Genomic DNA, 27,335 nt, shown 5'->3' with positions numbered 1-27,335 from the left:
ATAATCCGGAATTGCCGAAGTCCCGACGAGTCTGGATTAAAGACTTTTGACTGTACTAGAATATCAATTGGGAACATTACTTTTTCTGATGAATTTTAGTACAATCTTCAGATATATGATGGCTAAACCTTTGTTTGCTAAAACAATGAGAAATAACATTTGGAAAACAGCAGTGCAGAGAAGTATAGGGATTCCAGAATGAATGTCTTAGTTTTTAGTGATTTCTGAATATTATAATATTGAGCTGAAGATTACAAAACAAAGATTAAAGTAAGTAATAGTTAATATATGTTGAACAAATACAGCTCATCACAAGTGAATTCCAAAAGCCTAGCTATTCAGAGATTTAATTTTCAAGTATTTCAGATTGCAACAACTTTTAAACTTTACAAGTTCAAAAATTATTTTCACATAATATGCACTAAAAGCTGGCATTATACTTTTATTATTTTTTTATAAAGAAATTAAATAGCAAATCAAATTTAAGCTAAAAAATCTTTCATTGATGTCTGACTTTTAATGCTTAGAGTCCACAGATCACAATTTAAGAAAATCATTGTAAAGAATGATCAAGAAGCAAGTTTAGCATTTTAATTTTATGCATACCTTCGTCCTGGATATCCCTCAGAGTACTTGTTGTGTAAACACGTACTTAGAGCCTGAAGCACACTCCGACTGGTAAAGTTTTCTGATGCAATCATTTCTAGTCCACATATCTGTCGAGATTTCTCATTCTTGATTATTTTATACAGCTCTGGATCACTCTGGTCTAAAGTTGAATTTAAGAACTCCATTTCAGGAGGAAAACTGCAAAGACTTTAAATTAGTTACCTTTAAAAAGCAACAGCTAATGATTATTCAAAATACCTTAATTGTTAAAGATAATAATTAGACATTATACATATCTCGGCATTTACACATAATATCTCAAAAAGATTGTAGCAACAAACATCTGTTGAATAAGTGACAGCAAACCTATAATTTTCAAATAAAGTGGGTTTCCAGAGTGAGAATTTCAGTTCATATGACACTTTATAGTAAATTTAATTTTAATGCAGTCCATTTAAAAAGAAAGTTCTGATTAGTATAATTTGGTACTTATCCTACTTTTTTTAGAGATTAAAAAATGCTCATTAACATCAAAATAAGCCCTAAAAAGGAAAAAAAGGTATGAAAGAAAATTTCATAATTTAAATCGCTTTCTCCTGGCAAAACATTCAATTTTAAAGCAATACAAAAATTTAATTAACATAACTAAATATGTATAACATCATCAATGTCCATATCACAGCAGCACCACCAATAATTTTACTCTTTTTCACATACACAAACATCTTCACAAAAATTTTTAATCAGTTACTATCTTATGCATACTTACATTCACCTCATTCTTTACCAGATTTGTTTCAACTTTGCATACTAATAAATGTATAAAAGCTTCAACCTCAATCACATTCACAGTATTTTCAAACCATATACCATTTCCTTACAAAACTTTTCACATCATAAGAACTTGCAGGTTTCTCACACAAACCCACTTGTAGCCATCTCATCTATACATTCAACAAGACGCATGTTTTTCTTACAACCTGGGCATTCATATTTTGAACAATTAAACCCTCATTCAATCACAGCTTTCTCACCCAAGAGTTTCAAATCTTTTAGACTAAAGAATGTGAGCTTTAAACACGAGGTGATCACCCAACATCTAAAGGCAAAATGAGACAAATTAGCTAAGAAACTGACTTGCAAAATATCCATGCAAACCAAAAAAAGTCCAATAATATTTAGGTTCTGCTAATATTTCCACATAAGCAATTAAGCCTAATGAAATGCTTATTAAGGGCAAAAATAAAGATTATTTGGCACTTGCATATCAATGCAATCACCTTCAAGTATTATGTGTTATGTGTGTATGTATTAAGTATCATGTGATATGTTAAAAAACAAAACACATTTTCCACCAAATCTTAATGTCATTTTCCTATGCGCTTCTTCTCCCCAAGTTCATAGCGATCTATTTTCATTTAAAAAGTAACAGAGAACGGCAGAGACCCGACATAGTGCTGATCTCGACAACACCAGCCATCTACCAAATGCACCTCCTCGTTGTTCCCTTTAGGCATTTTGCAACAAAATTCTCTGTTCCTGCAAAAATTTTACTGCAGTTTTTCCCATTGCTGGCAAATTCCACAAGCGTATATTTTAAAATTAAGGCAAAAAATATCATTTGTTGAGAATAAGTGCTTGAATCTGAAGTTTGAAGTTAGAACCTCCTGTCATTAAAGCTGCTTGCAAATGCCCATTAATAATGATCTATATTGCAATTTTACATACTTCTTTTTGGAAAATGTACTTCCAAATACAGATATAATCAGTAAGTACTCCCAAATACAGATATAAATCCCCATACATACAATTAAACTGTATGTATCTTCCAAAAGGTATTTATAGAAATGTGTTAGATGGATTTTTTTTTTTTTTTTTTTTTTTTTTGTTGTTGTTGTCTTGTCCATGTATTTCATGGAAGAATGGTTGCCAAAGCCTCAAGGAGGTAGGCGATTTTTTTTAAACACTTATAAATAAGCACATCATCTTTTTTTCAGATCAGTCACTTTCAAATGAAGGTCTGGTGGAAGCTCCTCAATTGTACAATCAAAGAGATTTTGAAATATGAAAATCAGTGAAGCATTTGCTCAAACCCTGGTGTAAATGTAGTTAAGGCTCAGAAAATATATCCACCACAAAATTTTAGGGGAATGGGAATTTTGCTAATCTTTGAAAATTTTATAGTATGGAGAATTATTTAAAAATTTTTAATGTTATTTGTGGTTCAAATTTTCAGCGATATGGCTTTACAATAGAATATGTTTCATATATGAGCACTGTTTTTTTCCTGTAATTTTTTTTAATTCATCAAGATATCCTACAATGCAAATACTAATTTCCATAAACATTCCCTGTTTGATAAAGTAATTGTGGGCAGTTTTTCTCATTTCTATTACTTGTTTGAATTTTAAAAAATTCAATAAAACTTTCCCATTGCTGATGTATCAAACTGCTATACAGTGAAGCAAGTCAGGATATTCAGTTTTGATCTCTAATAAAATATAATGAAACTGACAATGGTTAAGCACAAGGCAGCGAATAAAATTAATCAATGATACAAATGATTCAACAGACATAAGAGAGATTGAGGTGTTTCCCATTAGGAGACTGCTCATGAATAGCACAGTGAATTACCAGAGGTTTTGAATGTTTATAGGTTTCTCTTTTGGTTAATAAATGATAAGTTGACTTTAGTTACTGCTTCATCATTATTTTATACTTTTATGAGAAAATGTGTTGTGATGAAGCATTCCATTTTAGCATGAAATTTGAAATCCATGAAATTTTAGCAATTGTTCATTTTCTGCAAGTTTTGAAAATTGAGTTGTGTGCTTATTTTGTTAATGACAACATATAATATTCTATATTCTTACATAATAAACATAATACAGGGTGGCCCAAGATAAAGTGAACTCAAAGCACTGGAAGACCATGCGAACTGTTAGGCAATATTATATGATAAACCGAATCAGATATGGGAGACTTCATTTGCTTTAATTTGGTTATCTTGACCATTTAATTATCAGACATAAAAATTAACAATCCATTCTGCTTTTACAGCACTTTGGTGTGCTAGTTGTTAGGAATGGACCACATTGCAGCAACCCTAACATAATCACATGGTAACACATCAAATGATAATTAGCAGCAACATTTGGTGCATTTGACAATATTTGCTGCAGCCAGGGATTATTAGCATGCATTATCAAAGACTTCAATAATTTAAAAAAAAAGATATCAGAATGTTGAATAGACACAAATTTTCACTTTTCTTTTTGAGATTTGATATAGTAACTAGATCCATGATGACCGGACCTTTGTTTGCCAAAGCAATGCAGTGAAAAGCAGCATCTGAACTTCTATACTGCACAATGTCATAGTGGTCTAGCATAAAGACCACAGTTTGTGGTAGCATTACATTCATCCGATTCTTGACTTTTATGGATCATAAGCACTGTGCACTTGTAGCTCCTTTTCAATGAGACTATGTTACTGCCCATGCCACATATGCAATGTCCATCATTGCTTATGTTACCAATGTGTACAATTCTTCCCAAGCTTGTACAATTGCTCAATTGATCTCTCATTAATAACATGAAGATCTGACTGATAATATGTTGACCAACATGTAACCATTCAAATGTAGTACTGATACTTTGCAGAGACCATCCAACCAATATCGTGGTTGGTGATGTTGACTGCTATGCTAATGGACATCAGTTACTACAGTGGATCTATACCTGTATGACCAACGGTAAAGTGTCCCCCCTCCATTTCGACCTGTACCTGTTGCTTTGAAGGTATGTACAGAATTGGCATGGAATGATGCTCCACAAGCAGAGCATTCAAGTTTTTTATAATCCAGTGCAATCCATTACAAGGTGGGTAAAACCAAATTTCTATTGAATCACAGGCAAAACATTTGAGGGCTATCTGCCTACGATGAGTTGTCTTGTATATGCATTAAACATGGGGAAAACCATGAAAATGCCTATGCAGCCGGCCTGTTCATCAGGATTCGAATCTCATATCAAACTACCAAGTGTTCAATGACTTTAAGCACTTGGCCACTGGTAAGCCAAGATTGAGAGTGGCAAGTAAATCGAAAATGGTGTGCAAAGATCGAGCAGTGGAATCAAAAGAAACAACTCAATCGAACTGCCAACTCTTTGAAGGGTTGTGATATTATTGCAACTGTAGTTCTATGATACCTTAAAACTTCCTTTTTACACAGAACTAAAAACAAAATTCTAGAATTAAAAAAAAGTTCACAAACTTAAGAAATTATAAATATTATATTCATTTTTAACATGGAAGAAAAAATATTTTTTCTTTTCTAAAATGGAAATCAAATTTTTCTAGCATGCTTCCAACAAGAGCTCTCAATGGGTGAACTCTAAAAGAACTACCACTCTTCTTTGATGAATCTGTTCGCTCACTCAGTAAAACTTATTTGAATGAATCTGTGAGCGAATAGCTCATCTTTAATTATATAATCAATAAAGGTACACACACATAAAACTGAATTTATCATGTTCCATTTAACATGCAAATTTGTCATTTTAGTCTCTTCAATCTTATATGTTACTGTTCTCATAAATCACCTATATTGCAATTCATGTTCTTATTAGTGTTACTGTCGAATTCGACAGCCCTAAATTTTTTCTGATGTAAAAAAGTATTTTTTAAAAATTCATATTTGAAAATTTGACATGACAATAATATGTCATGACTATATAAAAGCCCCGCAACTTCACTAGTTACTTCTAGCATTATTGTATAGATTCTTAAATGACAGCTCAAGTAATTTGGGTCACATAGGGATTACCCCCCCCCTCCTCTGGCTAATTCAGCTATGGAAAAATATTTTTCATTGACATATTTCCATACAGGGCACATACAAAATTTTAAGTTTAATATGTTTTTACTAAAAGATGCAGTGATATCTGAAGTGTCATAAAGTCTAGCATGTTTATTTCTTAAACGGAAACCTATGTTCTTAAATTGAAGTCACTGATGTTTTATGGTATATTACTTATGCAATATTTTTTAATATGTTTCAGACTGAAGTATAAAATATAAAAAATTAATTTTTAAAGTTGTTATGGATCATTTCAGGACTGAATTTTTAATGAAAAGTAAGATGAATGCATGACAATAAAGAGAAAAATAAGTTGGAAAGGAACTAATAATAAATAAAATTTTAAATAATAGGTATTTTACAAATATAATATTTACATTCAAATATAATATTTTACAAATATAAATATAAATATTTACATTCTTATATTTTACTAAGTTTGATTACATACTTTGTATTTCAAAATAATGTCTTTTCTATTTAGAAAAACTCATGCAGCTTTTTGACCATTAATTCTTTTGGTATGTTCTGATTACCTGCAGGTGCAAAAAAGTAGTGATAACACACCATGACACCAAAAAGTATTTATGTGACAACGAAAAATGTTACCAAGCATTTATGTGAAAACCCAGGTATGAGTGTAGCAGCTTCCACACAACATTCCATTTTTTCAAACATTTTTACCAATGTGACTGCAGATTATGGTCTTGCCTATCAGAATTTCATCCTTTTAGCATAGCAATGGACTGTTTGCAGTTTTAATCATCTTTGGCAAAATATGACCCTTAGCTTTTTGAAAACATATAGCATAGTGTAGCTCACTTAAAGCATCGAGTCTTTCTTTTTTCTCCTCATTTTAGGATTTTTGTGCTGAGATGGCACACAACAGTGATTCTCTCGTTTAGTAAATAGAGATCACTGGATTAATGTACATGGGAACAATAACAGCACAAAAAACTAAGAAGTATGCAAGTTTTGTAAGAAAAAAGAATAATAATTTTAAAAAAAACAGGTTGCCTTGGATGCATCATTGAAACACATATAGATACCAAAACAAAGGGTTTGCTCCAAAGCTGGTAATGAGATTGCCAATGGTCTCCAAAATTGCCAATGCGTGTTTGCAGCTTTTTGATGAGTATGCAGATAATTTGATGGGTATATCATTATTTTATTAGCTATATGTTATCATTATTTTATTAGCTTTTTTTTTTAGCATTTAATCTTCTGTTGATCAAAAATAAATTTTGAACAATTTATATTTTCATATGCACACACACACACACACATATATATACTATATACATACATACATGTATGGAACACAGAATGTTTCATATAACATGCATAATAGACAATATTAGGTTCCTTATTACAATGGGCTGGAAATCAAAAAATCCTTTCTTTCTTTTTTTAATTAAGCTAGACCTTATTAAAAATTTCAAAATAGCATTAAAATATAATTAAAATTATTAATTTCAAAATGCCAGTAAAATGTGTCAGAAAAATGAGAACATCTTCCATGTGCTATGAATTGAATCCCCCTTTTTTCCCCTATACAATCTATTGCATCATATATCATCTAGACCAAATATGCAAAATATCATGTATACCAAAAATTTTTAATAATGTATAATAAAAAAATACAATAAATTAGTCCTCACATAAATAACTGTATAATTTTGGTCTTAATATGGTAATCTGGCATAAACAAGAAATCGAAGATCATGTAGGCTTTTCAAAAATAACGAAAAAAGGCAGTACAGAAATTTTAAAGGTATACATATGCCTCCTGATGAAAAAACATTTTCAACTTCAATGCGGAAATGAAAGCAAATATATTGTAGACATAATAAATTACCTACTGATGCGGTATTCAAATATCTTTTTATGATGCAAAAATTGAGTATTTAGAATTTGAACGCAATCACTAAACGTCTCAAAAATCAATTAATTCGAAACACTTGCCACTCAAAAGAAGTTAAACCTAATCTCATCTGATCTCTCTTAAGTTGAAATCATACGAGGAACAACGTCAGAAACTGCGATAGATAACCGATAAAATGTATGTTGTAAAACTCCGATAAAAGTTAAGTGCACTATCATTCTTTCCAGATAAGATAATATATTTTTTGCTTACTCCATATTGATAAAAAAACTGATTGGCCAAAACTTGAAAACGTCTTTCAGATATTTAAATTAATATCTATGGACAGAGATTAGCTTAACTTCACATCGTATTCGCGGTGACATAGAGATTCATTGCTTCCAGAAAGACCGCGCAAAAACTATGATGCAATTTCTCCCGCCAAAGTTTCAGTGTTGCCGCTCGTTTTAAACAAAAGTATTTTATGACAGAAACACGGTGAGCTCACCATCCAGTAATACATTCCGTATAAAAAAAGTGCAAATACACCTTATAGGGAGATTGTATTTCGCAATCCTGTGAATATTTTTCCTACGAATTTGAAGAGATACGATTGAAGAGCATCTCTTCAAATTCGTAAGAGATTTGAAGGCATATTTCTAGAAAATTCACAGTCTCGTCACAAGGAACTAAATCTGAATCTTCAGATATGCAAATTTTTAATATGCTGAATTCCATATCAACTGAGTGCTTAGAAAGAATGTCTTTGAATATTCGCAAGAATTCTGATCTTTTCGAGTACAAAAAGTCATGAAATGTTTTACACTGAGGGAGAAGGTCTACGCATAAAGATAAACACATTTTTCTGATTTCAAAGACAAAAGTTATAACTTCTAGAATTAAATATACGATACATCTACGAAATGTATTTGAAATCAAGATATGAAGAAAACAATTTATCACTTTTTCCCTGCTGCAAAAATTCTTTTCAATGCTATGCAAATCATAGCATGGCCAGAGAGATCTTCTGAATGCCATCATAGATTTAATTGTTAGATTGCTCTTTGCTTTTCTAGTTTTGTCTTGTGATCATTGGAAATAGTCCCAAAATATAAACTTTTGCGTCAGTTTCGGGAATTGCAAAAAGTGCACAGAAAGAGCCTACAACTAAATTCACTACCAGTTTTGAAGAGAAAGAAATAAAGGAGACAATTAAGAAAAGCTACACGTTTGGTTACAATAAACTGCTTGATGCTTGTTCTACTACGGCGAGAAAATGATAGTGCTTCTATCTGTTTTTTCTTGTAATTCTTAAGAGCAGATATCGACTGTATGAAATCAAACAAAAATTTCGTTTAAAGTTTTTTTGAAACGACAACACATCAGAAAAAAGAACGTATATATGTGATGCGTACACCTTCGCTGGGAGAAACTAAAAAAATCCGTACAAAAACTTAGTTGATCAAATTCACATCAAGTTCTCATTTAACAGCTTGACACTTACTTCATGACTACTTCCTAATCAAATACTTGTAATAAGAATACTTTATAAGGTATTTCTCCCGCCTTCTTAGCAAGCCTTCGTAGTGTAGTGGTCAGCGCACTCGCCGCGTATTCGAGAGGCCCGTGGTTCGAGTTCCGGCGTGGACATTGCTCATCTCTCCTGCTTTCAAAATACCTAATGTCTCTACACTAGCGCCCGAACTAAAAATGGTGGTAGACGATGATTCTCTACCATCTGGATTTGGCGAATGGGTTTCTTAATCCCCAATCGCCTTTTAAAAGGAAGAGTGTATAAGGTATTTCTCCCGCCTTCGTAGTGTAGTGGTCAACACGCTCGGCGCGATTTGAGAGGCCCGTGGTTCGAGTCCTGGCGAGGACATTGCTCATTCTTCATCTCTCGTGCTTTCAAAATGCCTAATGTCTCTACAACTTTAATCATAAAAATGAAGTGAAACAGAAATTAGGAAAATAATTATCATTTATTGCAAACAGCTACCTGTAGCTGACAAATCGAAATAGCGTAAGCAGAACTGTAATGTTGGCACTTTTTTATATGTTTACAACATCTCCACAGATAGATTTTAAGGTAACGAAAATTAATTGATTTACAGCTTCCAACAAAAATGGTTATAATATTCCACAAGGGTGAATACCTATGCCACGTCTAGAGACAGTGACAGTAATGAATTAGTAGCGACTTTCGACTTAGGGCCATGTTAGATGTCACTAGAATATAAAGGCAAAGTTAGAGTGAAAACTAAAATACTACCGTAGCAGGGTAAAATATAAAGAGATTGATGTAGTTTCTTACAATGGAGAATGAACTAATAAAAACAGGGAACACTTTTGAAAAAGTAAAGGAGATCAAAATTTGTTTTCAATACATATTATGCATTTAAGTAATTTAGATCAGTCTGAAAGCTAAAATAAAATAAGCAAATACAAATTTTAAAAGCAAGTTATGTATGTATATTTGTTATTAAATACTATTTTTTCAATAAATTTGGCTTTTTATGCATACAGCATGATAAGGTTTCCGGCATTCTCACTTGCACACATGTTTTGACTAATTTTGAAAAATTTTAAACAGAAAACGAATTAACATTTTAACACCTAGTAAGAACTCAGAATGTTTCGCCATTAATGCAAAATACATATCACCACAAATTTTTAATATATATATAACATTAATAAATGTACTCTTTGCTTCATTGGATTGTTGAAATTTATCAAGTGACAGGCGAAGCAATTGGAGTGTAATCAAGTTTAAATTTATTCTTCGTAAAAATTCCTCTTTGTGCTTGTCTGAGTAAGAAACCCATTTATACTTTAATAGTCTTGTTTCTTTTCATCACCGGTTCTAATCAGTGCTGCTAAATATGGTACCTTCAAGCTAGAAAAATTCCAAAACAAGCATCAACAACTGATCAATGATACGCCTATGTGATTCAATTAAAGGACCTAGATTTGGAAAACGACATTGTGGAAGATTGTCTGTCCTTACAATTCTTTGTCTTTCAGAAGAGCTGTATCAACGATAAGTTCTCAAATTATTATTATTCTGAGACTGTTTATATTTGTGGCAAATGTTTTAAGGAGAGAAAATGCAACCTTCTAAATTCTCTAATAACTTATATATGAAATTGTTGCTGAAGAGCATCATCTGTGTCGTTGAACGTGTCAACGAACATTAGGATTTTTTTTTTTTGGAAGCAGAAAAGATGAACAATAGCAACCGCCTTCGCCGGGAATCAAACCACGGACCTCTGAAATACCGGCCCAGCGTGCAGAACCACTACACCACGAAGGCACGCTAGGAAGGTGGGGGAAATACCTTACAAACGGATTCATATTACTCTAAATGCTGATTCATAGAATCGTAAAGACAGTCAGACGACTTATCCTCTCATCTTATTTCTAAGTAGAATACAGGAAAACAAACACAGGCGACTATTTAAATTAAACAATTCATTCTTTTTGTTACATAAACTGAGCAGTAGCAAAAAATCTATTTCCACAGATTTCGGAAAATTCAGAAAGAAATGCAAATATAAGTATAAAATTAAAGTATTCAATTGCAAAGTAAAGCGTGTCTGCAAGCTTTGGCTCTTGATCTCAGACTATGACGTCCAAACAGCTAGCACATATAAAGCTGATTTAAGTAATACATTTGCATGGAGAAGATGTGACAACTGGCGATAACTTCCAAAAGTTCTCTCTCGAATTCAAGAACTCTAAGCTTAAGTAAAGTTATAATTTGCACGATAGCGGAAGCCAACGAAAGTAGAAGTGAAAGTTTATATAAAATAATAAGATACCGATTAATCAGTATAAGACCTACATTTTTTACTTTCGCATTTAACCAATAATCAATAGCTTTTCCCAAACTCTTCTGTTTCCTATCGATTTCTTGATACCTTATCTCTCTCGTTTGGAGATGAAATTTTGAAACAATGGGGTGTTTTTTCTTATATTATTCATGGCTTATATATAATTTTCTTTTACGACCTCACAAAGCCAGGATCTATATAGGAATTATTTCACTACTCGCTGAAAAGCGTTCTTAGCGATATTCTATTTTTTTATTTTTATTTATTTATTTATTTATTATTTTATATTTTTTTATTCAGGCCTATGGAGGGATGAAAATAAAACAACTACGTCTCATCCAGAAGTTCTAGAGTCACCCAGAAGTCTTAATCATCCAGATATAACCCAGAGTTCAGAGTTCATTTTAATTTCGTCATCTAGAGGTTCTATACGCTATTTCTCCCGCCTTCTTAGCGTGTCTTCATGGTGTAGTGGTCTGCATGCTGGGCGCGTATTCCAGAAGTCCGTGGTTCGATTCCTCGTGAAAGCGTTGCTCATTTTTCATCTCTCCGGCTTTCAAAAATTCCTAATGACTGTACAAGCGGGGCCCGAACTATAAGGGTGGTGGATGATGATTCTCCACAACCAGGATTTGGCGATTGGGTCCCCTAAAAACCCCAGTCGCTCTTTACAAGGGGGAGTATATAAGGTATTTCTCCTGCCTTCTTAGTATGCCTTTGTGGTGTAGTAGTCTGCATGCTGGGCCGGTATTCCAGTGGTCCATGGTTCCATTCCCGGCGAATGTGTTGCTCATTTTTCATCTCTCCGGCTTTAAAAAATTCCTAATGATTGTACAATTCTAAAGAGAGCGACTGCAGAGTAAAAGAGAGCATGGTAACGCTCACGAGAGCTGTCTACCTAAGGTGAGGAAGACCTTCGAGAAGGACTTTCTGAGGGAAACTAGCTCATATTCACGTTATATATAGAAACAACCACGAAAATCAACCATTTAGTCAGCGTGTTCGATCAGATTCGAACCCGGGAAGAAGTACCAACATTCAGTGGTCTTAACCTCTGGGTCACTAATGAGTCTCTTTGGTTTTATAACGAAAGACTAAATTTATATCACTCTGCCTAGATTAAAGATATTAATTATACTTAGGTAAGAGATAGAAATTACACGTTTTAGAAATGGTGAAAGGACTTCTCTCTTTAGAAACAACAATAAATCTGACACTGTTGACTCTGTGCCGACCTTTTGCTCCCTACTAAACTGTAACCCTAGATCTTGCGGTATACACTTATATAAAATAGGAAGTAAAAGATTGCCATAAGAATTAAAATTAATATCTAATGTCTCTAAACTTCTTGTTGAACCGTTATTTCATCATATAGTTTTCTCAAACTGGATACATCACTTGAACGACGTACTGGCTCCAAAGATAGGAGAACGTTCATATGCGCGCTAATAATATTTCTTTTTTCGCAAATCTGTCAGTCAAGATTTCGATGGCCTTTTTATAGTTTTCTCCTATTAATGGCAATCCGCTTATAGCTTTTGCAGCTGAACCGGTGAGTAAAGATCTTAAATAGTTAAATTTCTCAACATCTTGAAGCGTATTGTTTTCTTGAATGGCAGCTTTATACTGAGTCCAAAACTCAGTAAATTTACATAAATCCCCGCTGAAAGTTTCTAAGGTAATGCGAGGTAATTTAGTATTATAATTAGTTTTGATTTCCGAAACTTGTGAAGTTGTTCCGGTTTTACGCACATTTTGAATATATCTATTGACTTTCGATTTACATCCCTAATGATGGATTCGCTGTATTCTAAACAATGTTCTACTTCTGTCTCTAATTCCTGAACAGTGCTTTGAGCATTAATAACTTCATCATATTTTAACAAGCTAGTTTCTCTCTCGATTAACACTGAAAGCGATTCCTGCGACACTTCTAGGTTCGGATTCTCGCTTTGCAATTCCTCTTCCAATTTCTTTATTAATTTTGTTACACTTGTACGAACTGAACCTCTAATTTTTCTATTTCTTTCGACAGTTTCTTCAAAACTCATTTTCAAAGATAAATTGCATGCAGATAAAAATGAAATGACTCACCTTCTGTTGCTACCAAAAACTTGCTGTATGTAATAACTTACTCAATATTCCATACGCGGCATCGGTGGATCTTGATATGTTATGATATCAAATAACGACACTTTCCTTTAACTAAAGCTATTTATGAAGAGAAGACTATGTACAAGTATTATATACAGATTACAGGATATCTAGTTTATACCTCTCTCAACCACTCTCATCAATCTCTCAACTCTCTCTGGTGAAAAATTTTAATTAGCTACACATACGGGCGGCGCAGTGCCCTCTATCCCTTTTTTCTACAAACACTGGGGGTTCTGACACCAAGCTGACCACTTGTTCAGGGCATATGCTTACGCACCCCGGGGCCCACGGTCAAGAAAGCAGATTTTCGGGCACTGCAGGCCTTGAGTTACGCCACTGAGTTTAGATTTTAGAATTAGAGTGGCAAATATCTAAATACCAGCATTGAATACAGGTTTAGAATCTGAATACAGGTTTAGAATTAGAGTGGCAAAAATCTGAATACCAGCAACCTGGATTCGAATCTCATTAAACAGGCTAGAAGCATATGCTTTTCCCCAAGCGCAGAGTAAATACAAACCATTTCCATAAAATGTTTTCCATGAAGGCATCCCATCCTTTAGGCAGTTCAAATATACATACATACAAATAAGCAAGTTTTTATCACACGCGTTTAGCATTTAGAGGATTCCCTCAAAGATAAAAATGTCTTCAGTTCTGACAGTACACAAGGCTGCTCACAGTCGTTTCTTACATGGTCTAATATGTAATATTCGGTAGGGAAGGAAACTACTTAACTAGTGACAGTACTCAAACACTTCTCAGCATACCAGGTAACAGTTAAGCTGCTATTTTTACACCTGCCAGCAAGGCATCTTTTCCTACGTCAGCTTTTTTGCCTAACCTTCAAAAGAAAATCATTGAGTGAATCGGAAGGGGAAAATATTTGAAACTAAGATAGAATCGATGTTCCTACCTTTAAACATTGTCTTAACTTATTTCTATGGATTATCTACAAATAAGAATAGCATATTATTGTGCATAGAAACATATATAGCATGATTTTTACAACTTTTCACTTTAAGTGCGTCTAGTAAATCGCTGGTCATTAAAGAATATCACAGAAAATTGTTAATTGTGAGCGTTATTATCAGTTCAAGTAGCATAAGCTTTTCGTCTTAGCTTTCAAGTTATAATACTAAATTGTTTTCAAGTTACTATTTAAGTAACTTTTGAGTTACTTTAACAAGTAATTTCCGAGTTTTTCAAGTTACTACTTGAATAACTAATTTCAAGTTATAATACTACGTAGGTAAGTTGAAAAATAAGTTTTCCCTGTCGACTGTGGTCAGAGTTGTGTATGAAAGTCAAAAAATAGAATGAGACATTAAAGATATGACATACCTTTATTTTATTATTCTCGTACTAGTACGTTGAGACATTTGTCATATCGCTTGATAAGCTTCAAAAAGTCCTCCAAGAAAAATTCACGCTTTGCATATGGAAGAAGCGTTGAACGGCTATGGGCGAAAGGCGACACAGCAGGAAAACGCGCAAGTCACCGATACACCATTGGGTAGAGGTCGATGCAAATCAAGCAGATGGCGCTGTTGCAGTGCCTGCGCAAAGCGGAGACCAGCCTCTCATTTGAGCCCCGGTAGGTATGGAGAGAAGGTGCGTTTTGAATTCGTGGTCAAAGGAGGAAGTGAGAGCGGCTATCCGCTATGAAACCACTATGGTTATCCACGTGGAGTATCAGGAACAGAAATTCATAACCGCCTCGTGAAAGTCTATGGGCCAGGTGTGATGTCGAAGCAAATGGTGCGGAGATGGTGTCGCACATTCAGTGATGGACGTCAGCAAGTGGAGGACATACCTGGACGGACGCGCACGGCCACTACAGATGCAAATGTCAGGAAGGTGGATGACATGATTAGAGCGAACCGGCGTATCACCATCGATGAAGTAGCGGAAGAGCTTGGAATCTGAGCGAGCTCAAAACATCATCCACGACATTCTTCGATACAGAAAAGTGTCAGCACGATGGGTGCCCCGACAATTGACCTCGACACACAAGGAACAACGCATGGGGGCCAGCCTGGAATATCTCGTGCGTTACCATGAAGATGGCAATGACTTTTTGTTTCAGATTGTGACGGGGGATGAAACATGGGTCCACCATTTCACGCCAAAATCGAAGGCCGCATCTATGGAGTGGAAACATCCGTCATCACCTGTCCGAAAGAAGTTCAAGACAACTCCCTCTGCAGGTATAGTGCTCCTCACAGTTTTCTGGGACGCCCAAGGAGTTTTGTTGCTGGACTTTTTGGAGGTTGGAACCATCAATGCTTCGCGCTACTGTGAAACCCTGTCGAAATTGAAAGAGGCGATTCGGAAAAAGCGGCCTGGCCTTCTCACATCTGGCGTTCTGCTGTTGGATGACAATGCCAGACCACATTCGGCGACGGCAACGCAAAATCATATTGCAACTCTTGGTTCGGAGCGCCTACACCATCTGCCATACAGTCCTGATCTCGCACCAAGCGACTTCCATCTGTTTCCGGCTTTGAAGAAAAATCTCGGGGGAAGGCGCTTTGGAAGCCGTTCAACAAGCCGTTCAACGCTTCTTCCACATACAAAGCCCTGATTTTTTCCTGGAGGACTTTTTGAAGCTTATCAAGCGATATGACAAATGTCTCAATGTACTTGGTACCTATGTGGAAAAATAAAGGTATGTTATATCTTTAATGTCTCATTCTATTTTTTGACTTTCATACACAACTCTGACCACAGTCGACAGGGGAAACTTAATTTTCAACTTACCCTGGTATTAAAAGAAAAAAATGTAATTTCATCTTTGTATTCAAATGTTACTAATAAGCAATTTATTAGTAACACAAGCTTACTGAATTTAAAAAAACTAAAGCAGTTTTTAATAGCATTATTAAGGTTTGTAAACCATTATATGAGCATATTTAATAAAGACGTTTCTAATGCCATATGTTACGCATTCCAATGCATAATGAAATACAGTTTCATACTTATAAAAGAGTTTATTATTTAACATTTAAAAAATTAAAAAATACTTTTTATAAACAATTAAAAGAAAAAAACTGTAATTTCATCTGTGCATTCAGATTCCAGTTTAACTCAGTTTCTGCCAAAAAGAAAATGGATGAACTAAAATGAAACTGAATTCTTCCCTCCTCCTCCTTTATTCTGGATTCGAATCTGGTTTACAACCCGCACTAACTCGTGTTTACAAAAGCCAACACTTTTGGCCTGACTCAAAAGGTAATGAATAACTTAAAAGCAATGACGCTGACTAACGGCTCACAGTTTAACTATCGCGCCAGCTGGCTGTGACTCGAAAGTCGGAGTAAACAAAACTAATGGCAAGCTCAACGTCACAGAATTCTAATCACTGGAGAATCAAAGATTGCGTTCTACGGGTTCGTGGATTCGGAGTAATTGATGATAACACTTGATGAAGAATCAAAACATAAATTTATTTGCTAATATTACACAGGACAGTTTACAGTCACAAAGACACGTTTACAATCGTTGAAAACAACGATAAACACGCTGAAACAATCAGCAACACAACCTTCAGGCTATAAGGGTGAAGACAGCTTCCCGACAAAGCACTGAAGTACAGCTCCCTACTCGGTGAATCGCTCTCAAGCTAATCTCTGAACTCAAGATACTACTACTCCACACTACTCCGCTACAGGCAAGCTATATGTAGCTTTCAACCACCTTTTTTTTTTTAATTGAAAATTTTAAATCCTTGTGCACCACATAGTATTTACACAAAGCTTACAGAGGTAAGTAAAAAAACAAACAAATACAACAACACAACACAAAATAAAATAAACTTACAAATTCACAGATGACAAGTAAGAGATAAATTTACAGAAGAAAGAGAAAGCCATTTTATGTTGGACAAATACGTGAAGAGGGGGAGGAAATGTAATAATCACAGAACCTAGAAATGAGTTCCTTTCGTCCTTCCTTGAGCTTTGAACAATAGAACAACAAATGTTCGACATTTTGCACTCCCCGAAACTGCATGAACATAAATCTGTACTAGATAATCTAAATCTCTTCAGATATGAATTGAATTTACCATGTCCAGTTAGAAATTGAGTAACTTCAAAACTGCAGAAAAAAATGTTTATTATTTAGTCTGTGAGGAATGGAATTCCTGTATAGTTCATTCCACTCGAGTATTGTATCATCCCTACTTTTGTTCTTGTAAAATGACTTCGGAAGTATCATTGGAGTAATTACTTGAAGATGTGTAGCTTGTTTTGTCAACCAATCAGCCCTTTCATTTCCTAGATTGCCAGAGTGGCCACGTACATGAGAAAAGATAACATCAACACCTTTATTATTAAGCTCTTTAAGAAGAGCATGGGAAGTGACAATTTATTATATGAGAAGATATTCCTAAGAGAATATAAGGATGAAAGAGAATCAGTGCGAATAAGAAATTTAGCACTCAGCGAACATTTGTTAGATATCCACTTAATTGACTCACTAATGCACAGTAATTCGGCTTGGAAAACACTGCATTCACTGGGAATTCTAAAGAGTTTGTACTCCAGTTCAGAACCATGATGGAAAACGACATAAGCTAACCCAACTCGATTATTAATTTTACTGCCATCTGTATAACACACAACAGGGAAATTATCATCAACAGAATTGTCATAAATGATAGTTTGAATTGGCAAACGATTGGCAGGATAAGGAAGATCTTCGAGAACATTCCCGAGGTAAACTGCTAAGAATGAGTTCTAGAATTTTCTCGCTCCGTGCATGGCATGTCGCCGATTTCGTCGCGAAATGCGCGATTTCACGCTAAATCTGGCAACCCTGCCTATACCTGCCGCTTTCTAGTAACTATCTCACCGCAGCTGAGGATTTCGTAACAATATCAACCTGGCCTTCAGGAAGGCTGAACACTCTTTGATTTCACCATCTAAAACCTTCCTTTAAATAATAACTTCTTTCTATTTCATTTGAATACACACGAGCTAGTCAATTTGCGTTCTTGCAAGAAAGTGAGAGTTTAAAGCAAGGGCGATAGGAAAGCTGCTTAAACATAAAATAACTGTTAAGTAAATTAAATAAATCCCCATAAATACTAAAATAAAACTCGAAGACGTGAATTGGAAACCGACGGAAGAAAACTGGTGAACACCAGTAATCTCACTCCGGCTAGATATTGAAAATATTGGACCTCAGAAATTTTTTTCTCATGACGCTCAACTCTTTCACTTTCACAGCCAGACACTCTATTATTTTCGATTTGAAATCATAAGGTGCAATTGTCATGTACGTTTTCACACACTGCTCCATACAGCAACACTGCTCCATACAAAGTTTTTAGCTCGAATGTCAGATTTGTCACCTTAATTTCATACTGGCAATCTACTCATTCCTCGCTTAAGAAGAAGAAAACTATTTCACGAAGATATGTAGAGTTTCAAAAATTACAATAAAATATTTTAAACTAGCAGCTACGCGGCCAGCCTTTGTTTGGCTTTCAAATGTACTGAAAAAATGCCTAAAGGAAACACCAAACATTAAATTTAGAAACTGCGGCAGAATTTTACTCTGCGGAACAACTTTATAAAAAATAAAATAAAATAAAGTATTACATATAACAAAATTACAATGAAATAAGCAATATCTCTTAGTACAATTATTAATTACCCTAATAAATAAATTAACCAAATTCCCGTTGCAAAATCTTAAGAATTCAAATGCTATAAAGGAAGTTAAGAACTTTATTTCCTAAAAAAAATCATGCAAAACTTTTTATATAATTAAAACATCATGCAATAAAAAAGAAATAAATCTCATATTTTCAAGAGAAAACAGTCAGCAGTCCAGTATTCAAAGCAATGAATGAAAAACTGTTGCCAAAACCACATTTCTAAAAGAATGAAACTATCATCTGAAAGCAATAACCAATTAAAATTGTGCTTTGTGGATGGCATAATTCAAAATGCACAAACCTCTTTGCCATTAGCTAATAAAGAGAAAGGGAAAAAACAAACAAACAAACAAACAAAAAAAAAAAAATTCTTTCTGTTGTTCCTCGCGAGGCACATGCGCGTCAGAATAAGATTGCGATGCGCGTGTTGCGTGTTCAAAAATCAAAAGAAAATAAGCAGCATGTTATCTCATATTTTCAACAGTCAGCAGTCCAGTATACAAAGCATTGAATGAAAAACTGTTGCCAAAACTACATTTCTAAAAGAATGAAACTATTCAAAATGATGCGATAAAATCAAAAAGATAAAATAATAAAAAAAAATCTGATTCGAATTTTGAAAAAAATCGCTTCGAGGTGCACTGGCTCTTGTCTAGATGCACCTATATACTAAATTTCGTAGGCCTGGGTCTAGACACACAGACTCTTTCTTTTATTATATGCAGAGATGTATAACTAAAAAAAAGTTATTAAGCCACAATTGCCGAAATGAAAAATTATTCAATTTATTATGATCGAAAGAGTGAATAAATTAACGTTATTCTGCGTCAGCCTCAAAGGCAGACTTCCACAAACTTCAGGTAGTCTAGAATAAGATTCTGAGAAGAATTGTAAATGCTCATTACCTGCTTAGAAACAAACTGATCCATGACGACGTGAAAATCGACCCTATAGTGGACCACATTACTAAATAAGCGTTTCTTCGAAACTGGACTCAGCTGTGGTGCTGCAAATTTTTCAGAAGTTCTTAGTTACCAAATCATTCCAGAAGATAATTTGATCAGACCATTTGCTACTCACAGGTTTTAAAGACCAGATCTTCGTAACATAGCTTTGATTGCCAACGTTAGCTTGTTTTCTTGCGCAGTGTGTCTTTGTCTAGCCACTTTTCATTAGATTGACACACATGCAGTACAGGAGACAATGATCTCCCCACTTTTACCTCATTTTCTTGACCATTCTTGGAGTTTCATCAGCTAGCTCATCAAAGTCACGTGTCCTCAGTGGCTTAACTTTCTTATCTAGCTTATTTAGGGCCCTTCTGCGCCCACATAAGCAACTTCATAATATCTCTATCTGTATCTCATAAATTACGTTAGAGATTCACAATAAACTTCTTTTCTAGAAAGACTACTATTTGATGATTTAATTTTGCGGCGATTAGTTTGATAGTTAATGCATGGATATATGGGATAAAAAAATCAGTTAAAAATTGCGTCAACATGAAATAGAAATACTTAGTTCTAATTTTGTGGGAATTGTTTGAGCTTTTTGGAGATTCTGTGAGCCGAATTTTGCAATTCTAGGCCTAAAGAGATAATGCGCTTTACAAATACAGAATGATTCTAATCTTTTTTCACAAATTAAGAGGGGTGACAGGACTCACCCAGATGGGCAATAATTACCGCAGAACATAGGGTCGCATTCCACTCTGAGTAGCAGAAACTCAGAGAGAATGCACAAAACGGATAAAACCGAAAACTTTTGAATATTAATTCGAGCTCAGACTTTGATGGCAAACACTCAAATGCACATCTTTGGTTGGCAAGGTCTCAACCTCGCAAACGACTGCAACAATTTAATTATCTAAAAAAATTATTAGCGGGGAATATTTGCTATCTTCTATCCTGGTTCTCCTAGAATTACTGTGCTGCGCTCATTCTACTTGAAGCGCCCTTCTATAGGACGCGAAGTTCTGACAGCGGGAAACACAGCATGAACTTTTCGTGCTAATCTCGGCATACGGCGGAAGTTGGAGTTAATTGATAATATTCAGCCTTTGATTAGATAATTAACTTGTTGCAATGGTTTGCGAGGTTGATACCTTGGCAACCAAAGATGTGTATTTGAGTGTTAGCCATCAAAGTCTGAACTCGAATTACCACTCGAACGCCAAGTTTTGTGCACTTTCTGTGAGTTTTTCACTAAACTGACTGTGCAACTTTAGATCTCGCTCATTCGTTCTGCCAACGCTGTTGTAAGTTCAAGTTGGAATTCTAATACTTCTCTTTTCTGCCTCTCAGAGTGGAATGCGACCCTATGTTCTATGGTGATTATTGCTCATCTGGATGAGCACTATCACCCCTCTTAATTTGTAAAAACAATTTAGAATTCCCCTGTATGTACGCCCATTTTTTTCTTTATTATAAATAAGGAATTTACAATTAAATCATGATTTTTTTAAAGTTTTATTTTATAGAATAATAATATCCGAAAATAAAACAGTAAAGAAATTCAAGTAAAATTATTTCAAATATATAATTACGACAAATCAGTTTTACATTTAATCAGATTTACAGTAAAATTATTATAAATTAAATAAAGTATAATAAAAATTTTAATTCCTAAAAAAGCAAATAAAAAACTCAAAAGGAATTTCCATAATCTTTAAGTACTTTGAATTTTAGACAGAGAGAGATACAACCTTTACCTTTGAACAAAATCTGATCATTTATCTTAAGCAGAAATGATGGAAATAGAGGCTGGTCTGTAGTTTCGCAATGGCGCGGATGACGAAACTAGATAGCAAAGCAAGCGCTATCGTATAAAAGATAGCAAAGCAAGCGCTATCGTATAAAAGATAGCAAATCAAATAAGTTTGTAGAAGTACTATCCTTTAATACACTTAAAAGACCAAAGGAAATTTAGATAGGATTTTCAAGATAAAATTTGTTTAGCAGAGTAGAATTTTATTTATTCAAATTAAAATACCAAACATCTAACAGTGTCTTTTTTAGTTGGAAGTAGGAGAAAATAAAATAAAAAACAAAACTGTTTATGAATAAAATACAATTAAAATCAGATTTCATATTAAGTCCAACGGGACTTTTTTTTCACTTACATACACGTTTAGAGCATTTGGGCTAAACATTTTTAAAAACAGCCTGTCTTTAGAATTTCGGATAGAGAGCCTCGCGCGCTGGAGGTAAAAATGTTTTTTTTTTTTTTTTCCGATGTTGCCATTGCTATTTTCAATCATTGAGTTTGTTAATCAAAAATTCTCTAAAGTCTTAAAATATGAAATACACAATAAAAGAAATTGTAAATCCAAAACTCGGGCTTCCAGATGTCCATATTCGGGTGGAGGACTACGTTATTAGGAATTTCATGGCTCTAGATACCGTTGTTTTTTCGCAATGCGAAAAACATGCATACATTCTTCATTATTTAATTTCTTTAAATATAATACAGGGCGATAATATTTGATGGCACAATTTAAAAAGTGATTCAGGCTTTTATAGCGACGCAACGCAAAACTCCTTTTGAGAATAATAGTTCTTGGCTAACGCTCCTTTGGGCTAAACAATAAATAAAATTAAAAAAAAAAAATTCATTTCCAAAACTTCGGACTAGTCTAATATTTTAGAGATTACCGTTAAGCACTTTAAAATCGAAGAAAAATGCTAAAAAAATTGGCAAATTACGATATGAGAACTGTGAAATATGTTTAGATACCTTAAAAGAGTATTTATCATTAAATATTAATAAAATATGTAAACATGTACTTAAAATATTAAGAAAACAATAAAATGTATAAAAGAAACCTTTTAAAATACTCGATTTTCATTAAATACACTAAAAAAAATGAAGTAATCATACTATTCCGGTTCAAAATTTTGTGAGGGAAAAGGGGGGCTGATACAGCACCAGAATATGAATTTTCATAATAGTACAGGATAACAGAAGTTCGAGAAATTGTAGAAATGACAATACGAAAATGATGCCTGTAAATCATAATATTTAACTCACTTAAATTTATCTTTGAGAATTATGAATTAAAATGTGCATTGTTACCAGCAACCTGGATTTATTTTTAAGCACATATGACCAAGGTAAAAGCATTATTTCCAACCTTTACTGCATTTAACTAACACTGCTCAGAATGGAAAGATTGCGCAAATGAGTAAGAGGACAAACTTTCAAGAAAATCAGCCCTCTAGATGGGTAAACAGTTATTTTCATTCCAAACAAATAAACTAAGTGTGGGTATTAATGTAATGTGATCTACTGCTTTTAGTTACTGCTGGCCAGAAAAATTGCAACATCAGGAAGGAATGATCTGACGAACGTCAAAATCACATGAAAGGAAGAAGAGGTTGGGATATGCAAATGATTAGTATTTCAGAGCATTCAAGTGATGCAGGAGGGAGAAACAACATCTGAAGCACTGCATAAAAGAAAAGTTGTGTAGTGGATTTCTCACTTGGAAAGTTCTATGTAAGATTGGAATTTGCTCAGAATATCATGTTATGCTCCGAATAAGAAGAGGAAATACTTACCAGCAAGTTTCAAAATTCGATATAGGCAGGATCGTTGCCTGTCCAAAAGTGTAGATTATCATTCTGGTCAACATCCAACCACTGTCATGCGAATATGGAATCAATGGATTGCTGAGCGTCATACTGAACGGCAAGCAGTAACTCAATGCTCTCCCATGACTAACGCCAAAGAGGGCACACATAATGAGGTCAGCCTGCAAAACCGTGACACCACATCACGGACCATTAGTCAGGTAACGAGCATGTCTGCAAAACGCCCAGTATCAACTCGTAAGGTGTATCGACGTTTGCAGCAGTGTGGACTATCAGCAAGGTGACCATTACTTCAGATTCCCTTGACAGTGCAACATAGAGAGAGACGGCAACTCTGGTGCGCCGAACTACAAAGCTGGGTACAGGAGTGGCACAATGTCGCCTTTTCAAACAAGTCCTGGTTCCATGTGCAATATTTGATGGTCGTATATGTGTCTGGAGTGTCCAAGGAGACCGCACGATGCCTACTTGTATTCGATATCGGCATAGGGAGCCTGCACCCGGTGTGATGGTTTGGCCAGCCATCTGAGTACATGAAACGCACATCTCTAGTTCGGATCGATGGTACTTTGAATGCAACTGGGTACATTTCTGACATCTTACGTCCAATGGTTGTACCCTATCTTTGAGGCCCCCCAACACCATGTTCCAACAAGCTTAGGCAAGACCACATGTTGCACCTCGTGTTCTGACCTTCCTTATTACATAGGGTATTCGACTGCTGCCCTGGCCTGAACGGTCTCCAGATCTACCCCTACTGAAAACATCTGGTCATGGATTGCTGAGAAACTGGCCCACTACCCCTCCCCAGCTAACACGGTTGATGAAGTGTGGCATAGACTTAAAGAAGCAGGGAATAAGTTGCCCAGTTCTGTCATCCAAGCCCAGTTTAACTCCATGCCTAATGGGGTAAGGGCCGTTTTAGCTGTCAGGGGTGGCAGCTGTTTCTACTAATTTTGCACCCCTGTAAACCTCCAAAATGATTACAAATTTAATCATTTTGTGTTCATGCCATACTAATAATGCCCTGATAATGTGGAGCATTTGCGGTGTGGCATTCCACATGTTGTACAGAACATTTACCTTCAATATCCCCCAGAACGATCCAATTATTTGAGTATTACCAGCATCTGTAGAATTGAGGAAGTTCTTTTTGTGGCTGCATACGATCGCGGTAGATGGCATACAACATCAAAATCCAAGTGAGATAAAAGCATGTGAAAATTATAAAATTAAAGAAAAGTTGCTAAGTATCTTTAAATTCCAGTTTAGCATCTGAATCATTATGAAATCAAACATTTACAATAGGCCTATTAATATAAGAATTAAAACCCACAAAATCAAGATATAGAACAAAAACTATATAGTGTCCTACAAAAATCGTGGACATTTTTAGTTTTGTAAAAAGGTCAAAATTTTTTAATGCAAGAAATTAAAGTCAGGAAATATGGTTTATTTTTCATGTATGCATTGATTTACTCTTCATTAAATATTTCACATCAAATATTTTTTCGAAAAATAAAAGATTGAATGAAAACTTTAATATCTTCTCTTCAGAGCAGGAATATCATTTCATAAAATTCTTTGGGCACCTTTGGAAAACAGAGTAATATTGTTATAAATTTTAAAGTAATCGAATATCAAATGATAACAATTTTTGAACTCATAAACTTACAACACACCATTATTCAACATGCGAAATAGCTGTTATATCTGGTGTGTTAAACAGTAGTCTGAGATGCGGAACAGATACTCCATTACCATCTTGTTAAAACAGTAATCTGATCCATTTAGTATTATAGGAGACAGTAAGGGAAAAAACTTTATATTAAGGAAGGAACAGAAAACTTCATTCTCCATTCCCTCCCATAGCTACAGAAGATCGATTCAACAAAGGTGACTAGGTGTGGTTAAGGAATCTGATTCAATGGAAAGGACTTTCTACTAAACTACAGTCATCCTGGGACAGTTCTACACAGTCCTAAACAGGCTGAATGACATCCTAGTTCAGATCCATAAATCATCAAATTCTAAGCATTAAGTCGTTCATTACAACTGGTTATCCCTTATCGTAGCCACATTACGGAGTTCCCACAGTGTATACACTGACTACCAATAAGTATTTGGACACCTGGTGATAGAAAAGAAAAACCAACTTTATTCAAAATCAATAGTTGGTAGAGCCTCCACGAGAGGTAATTACAGCATGGACCCTCCGGGGCATACTTTTCACAAGTCTCTGTATGACAGCTAGTGGTATTTTCTTCCACTCGGCTTGGAGAAGACATAGAAGTTCCTTCACCGATTTTGCACGGGTAGTGCACCCCTGAATTCGGCGATGCAACTCGTCCCAGAGGTTCTCGATAGGGTTCAGGTCTGGACTCTGGGCAGGCCAGTCCATTCGATGAACTCCATTGGCACCATACCAAGTCTTGGTTAACGTCGAAACATGACAACTGGCATTGTCGTCCTGAAAGTAACAGGGGTCCAACCCGTAAAACTGCCACAACGTACGAAGCACATTGTCATCCAAAATAGTGCAGTAGGCATCGGAGTTGAGCTTACCATGAATGGGGACCAAGGGTCCCAGCCCATACCAGGAGAAACACCCCCAGACCATAATTCCAAACGTGACTGTTGGCAGAATGCATTCTGGCAGGAGACATTCTCCAGGTAGACGCCAGACCCAGACCCTGCCATCCGAACGGTAAAGGGTGAATCTTGATTCGTCACTCCAAAGAACCCGTTTCCACTGATCTACGGTCCAATTTCGATGTGCTTTGCCCCATATTAACCGAGCAGCGCGGTTGGACTTTGTGATCAAAGGCTTATGGGCAGCAGCACGACCATGAAAACCAAGCAGATGTGCTTCCTTACGGATGGTATTCATTGAAACAATACTCCAGGATGCCTGTTGAAACTCCTCACGGATGAGAGCCGTCGGTTGGGTGCGGTTCTTCCGAGTTTCTCTAGACAGCACTCGTCGGTCTCTATCTCCCAGTTTCGTTGGTCTGCCGACTCGGGGCACATTCCGACAAACACCGCTCACCTTCCACTTCTTAATCACATAGGCCACTGTCGATTTTGGGTACTTCAGATCACTAGATATGTCCCTTAAGGATCGGCCACATTTCTGATACCCGATAATTATATTCTCGAAATCAGAGAGCTCCGAACTGCTAGGCGTCTTGCATGCGACTAAAGTCGATGCTGTTTTCTACACAATATATACCGGCGGAGTCCGTGACGTACCTTATGACCGCAGATATCGTCATTTGCATAGGTGTCCAAATACTTATTGGTAGTCAGTGTATAACCATAGTGCCATGGTACATTCACTGCATATTAAAATGAAGTTAAATAAAATAGCAGATGATAGAATGATAATGGTAGAAACTTACTCTTGACAGGGAAAAAGAAAAAAAAAAAAAAAAACTTTAAACTTTTGATTAATAATAAATTAAAAAATAGTTTTTCATGTATTATACCAAATATTTACCAGACATTATTAATAAAAATGGAAATAAAGAAAATCCGCATGAATAACAGTAAAAATTTATTTGGAAACTTAAGATTCAAAATAACTGTTACAATTTACTGAAGATTATAACAAAGTGTATAAACCACATTTGGCATTACTATCACTTATACCGAATATGCGAAATTTCAAAATGTACCAATATTTAAATTCATGTATATCTTGGGAAACTGTGGATAAAAAAATTAATTTTTTGCAGGTATGACTGAAAAT

At 35.1% G+C, this 27,335-nt stretch overlaps 1 protein-coding gene across 4 annotated transcripts in view; it reads right to left on the bottom strand.

Annotated features, from left to right (window-relative positions):
• Positions 1-7,764, bottom strand: part of Shmt (serine hydroxymethyl transferase) — a 34,914-nt gene extending 27,150 nt beyond the window's left edge. Inside the window, exons 1-2 of one of the 4 annotated variants that reach the window (XM_085827207.1) lie at positions 7,608-7,764; positions 607-807 (exon numbers count right to left, since the gene is read on the bottom strand). In XM_085827207.1, the coding sequence (XP_085683333.1) occupies positions 607-807; positions 7,608-7,612 (206 nt within the window). In that variant the 5' untranslated portion in view covers positions 7,613-7,764. Of the gene's footprint in view, positions 1-606; positions 808-7,328; positions 7,490-7,607 lie in introns of those variants that run through there. The other 3 variants (XM_035368244.2, XM_035368246.1, XM_035368245.1) reach the window with 3 other exon arrangements.
• Between the last annotated feature and the right edge of the window lie 19,571 nt (positions 7,765-27,335).

This window comes from Stegodyphus dumicola, chromosome 11 (genome assembly GCF_044657685.1).
Source record: "Stegodyphus dumicola isolate Sdum_Otavi_A_Nest chromosome 11, ASM4465768v1".
Classification (NCBI taxonomy): domain Eukaryota; kingdom Metazoa; phylum Arthropoda; class Arachnida; order Araneae; family Eresidae; genus Stegodyphus; species Stegodyphus dumicola.
This window is presented reverse-complemented; position numbering and strand designations above follow the sequence as displayed.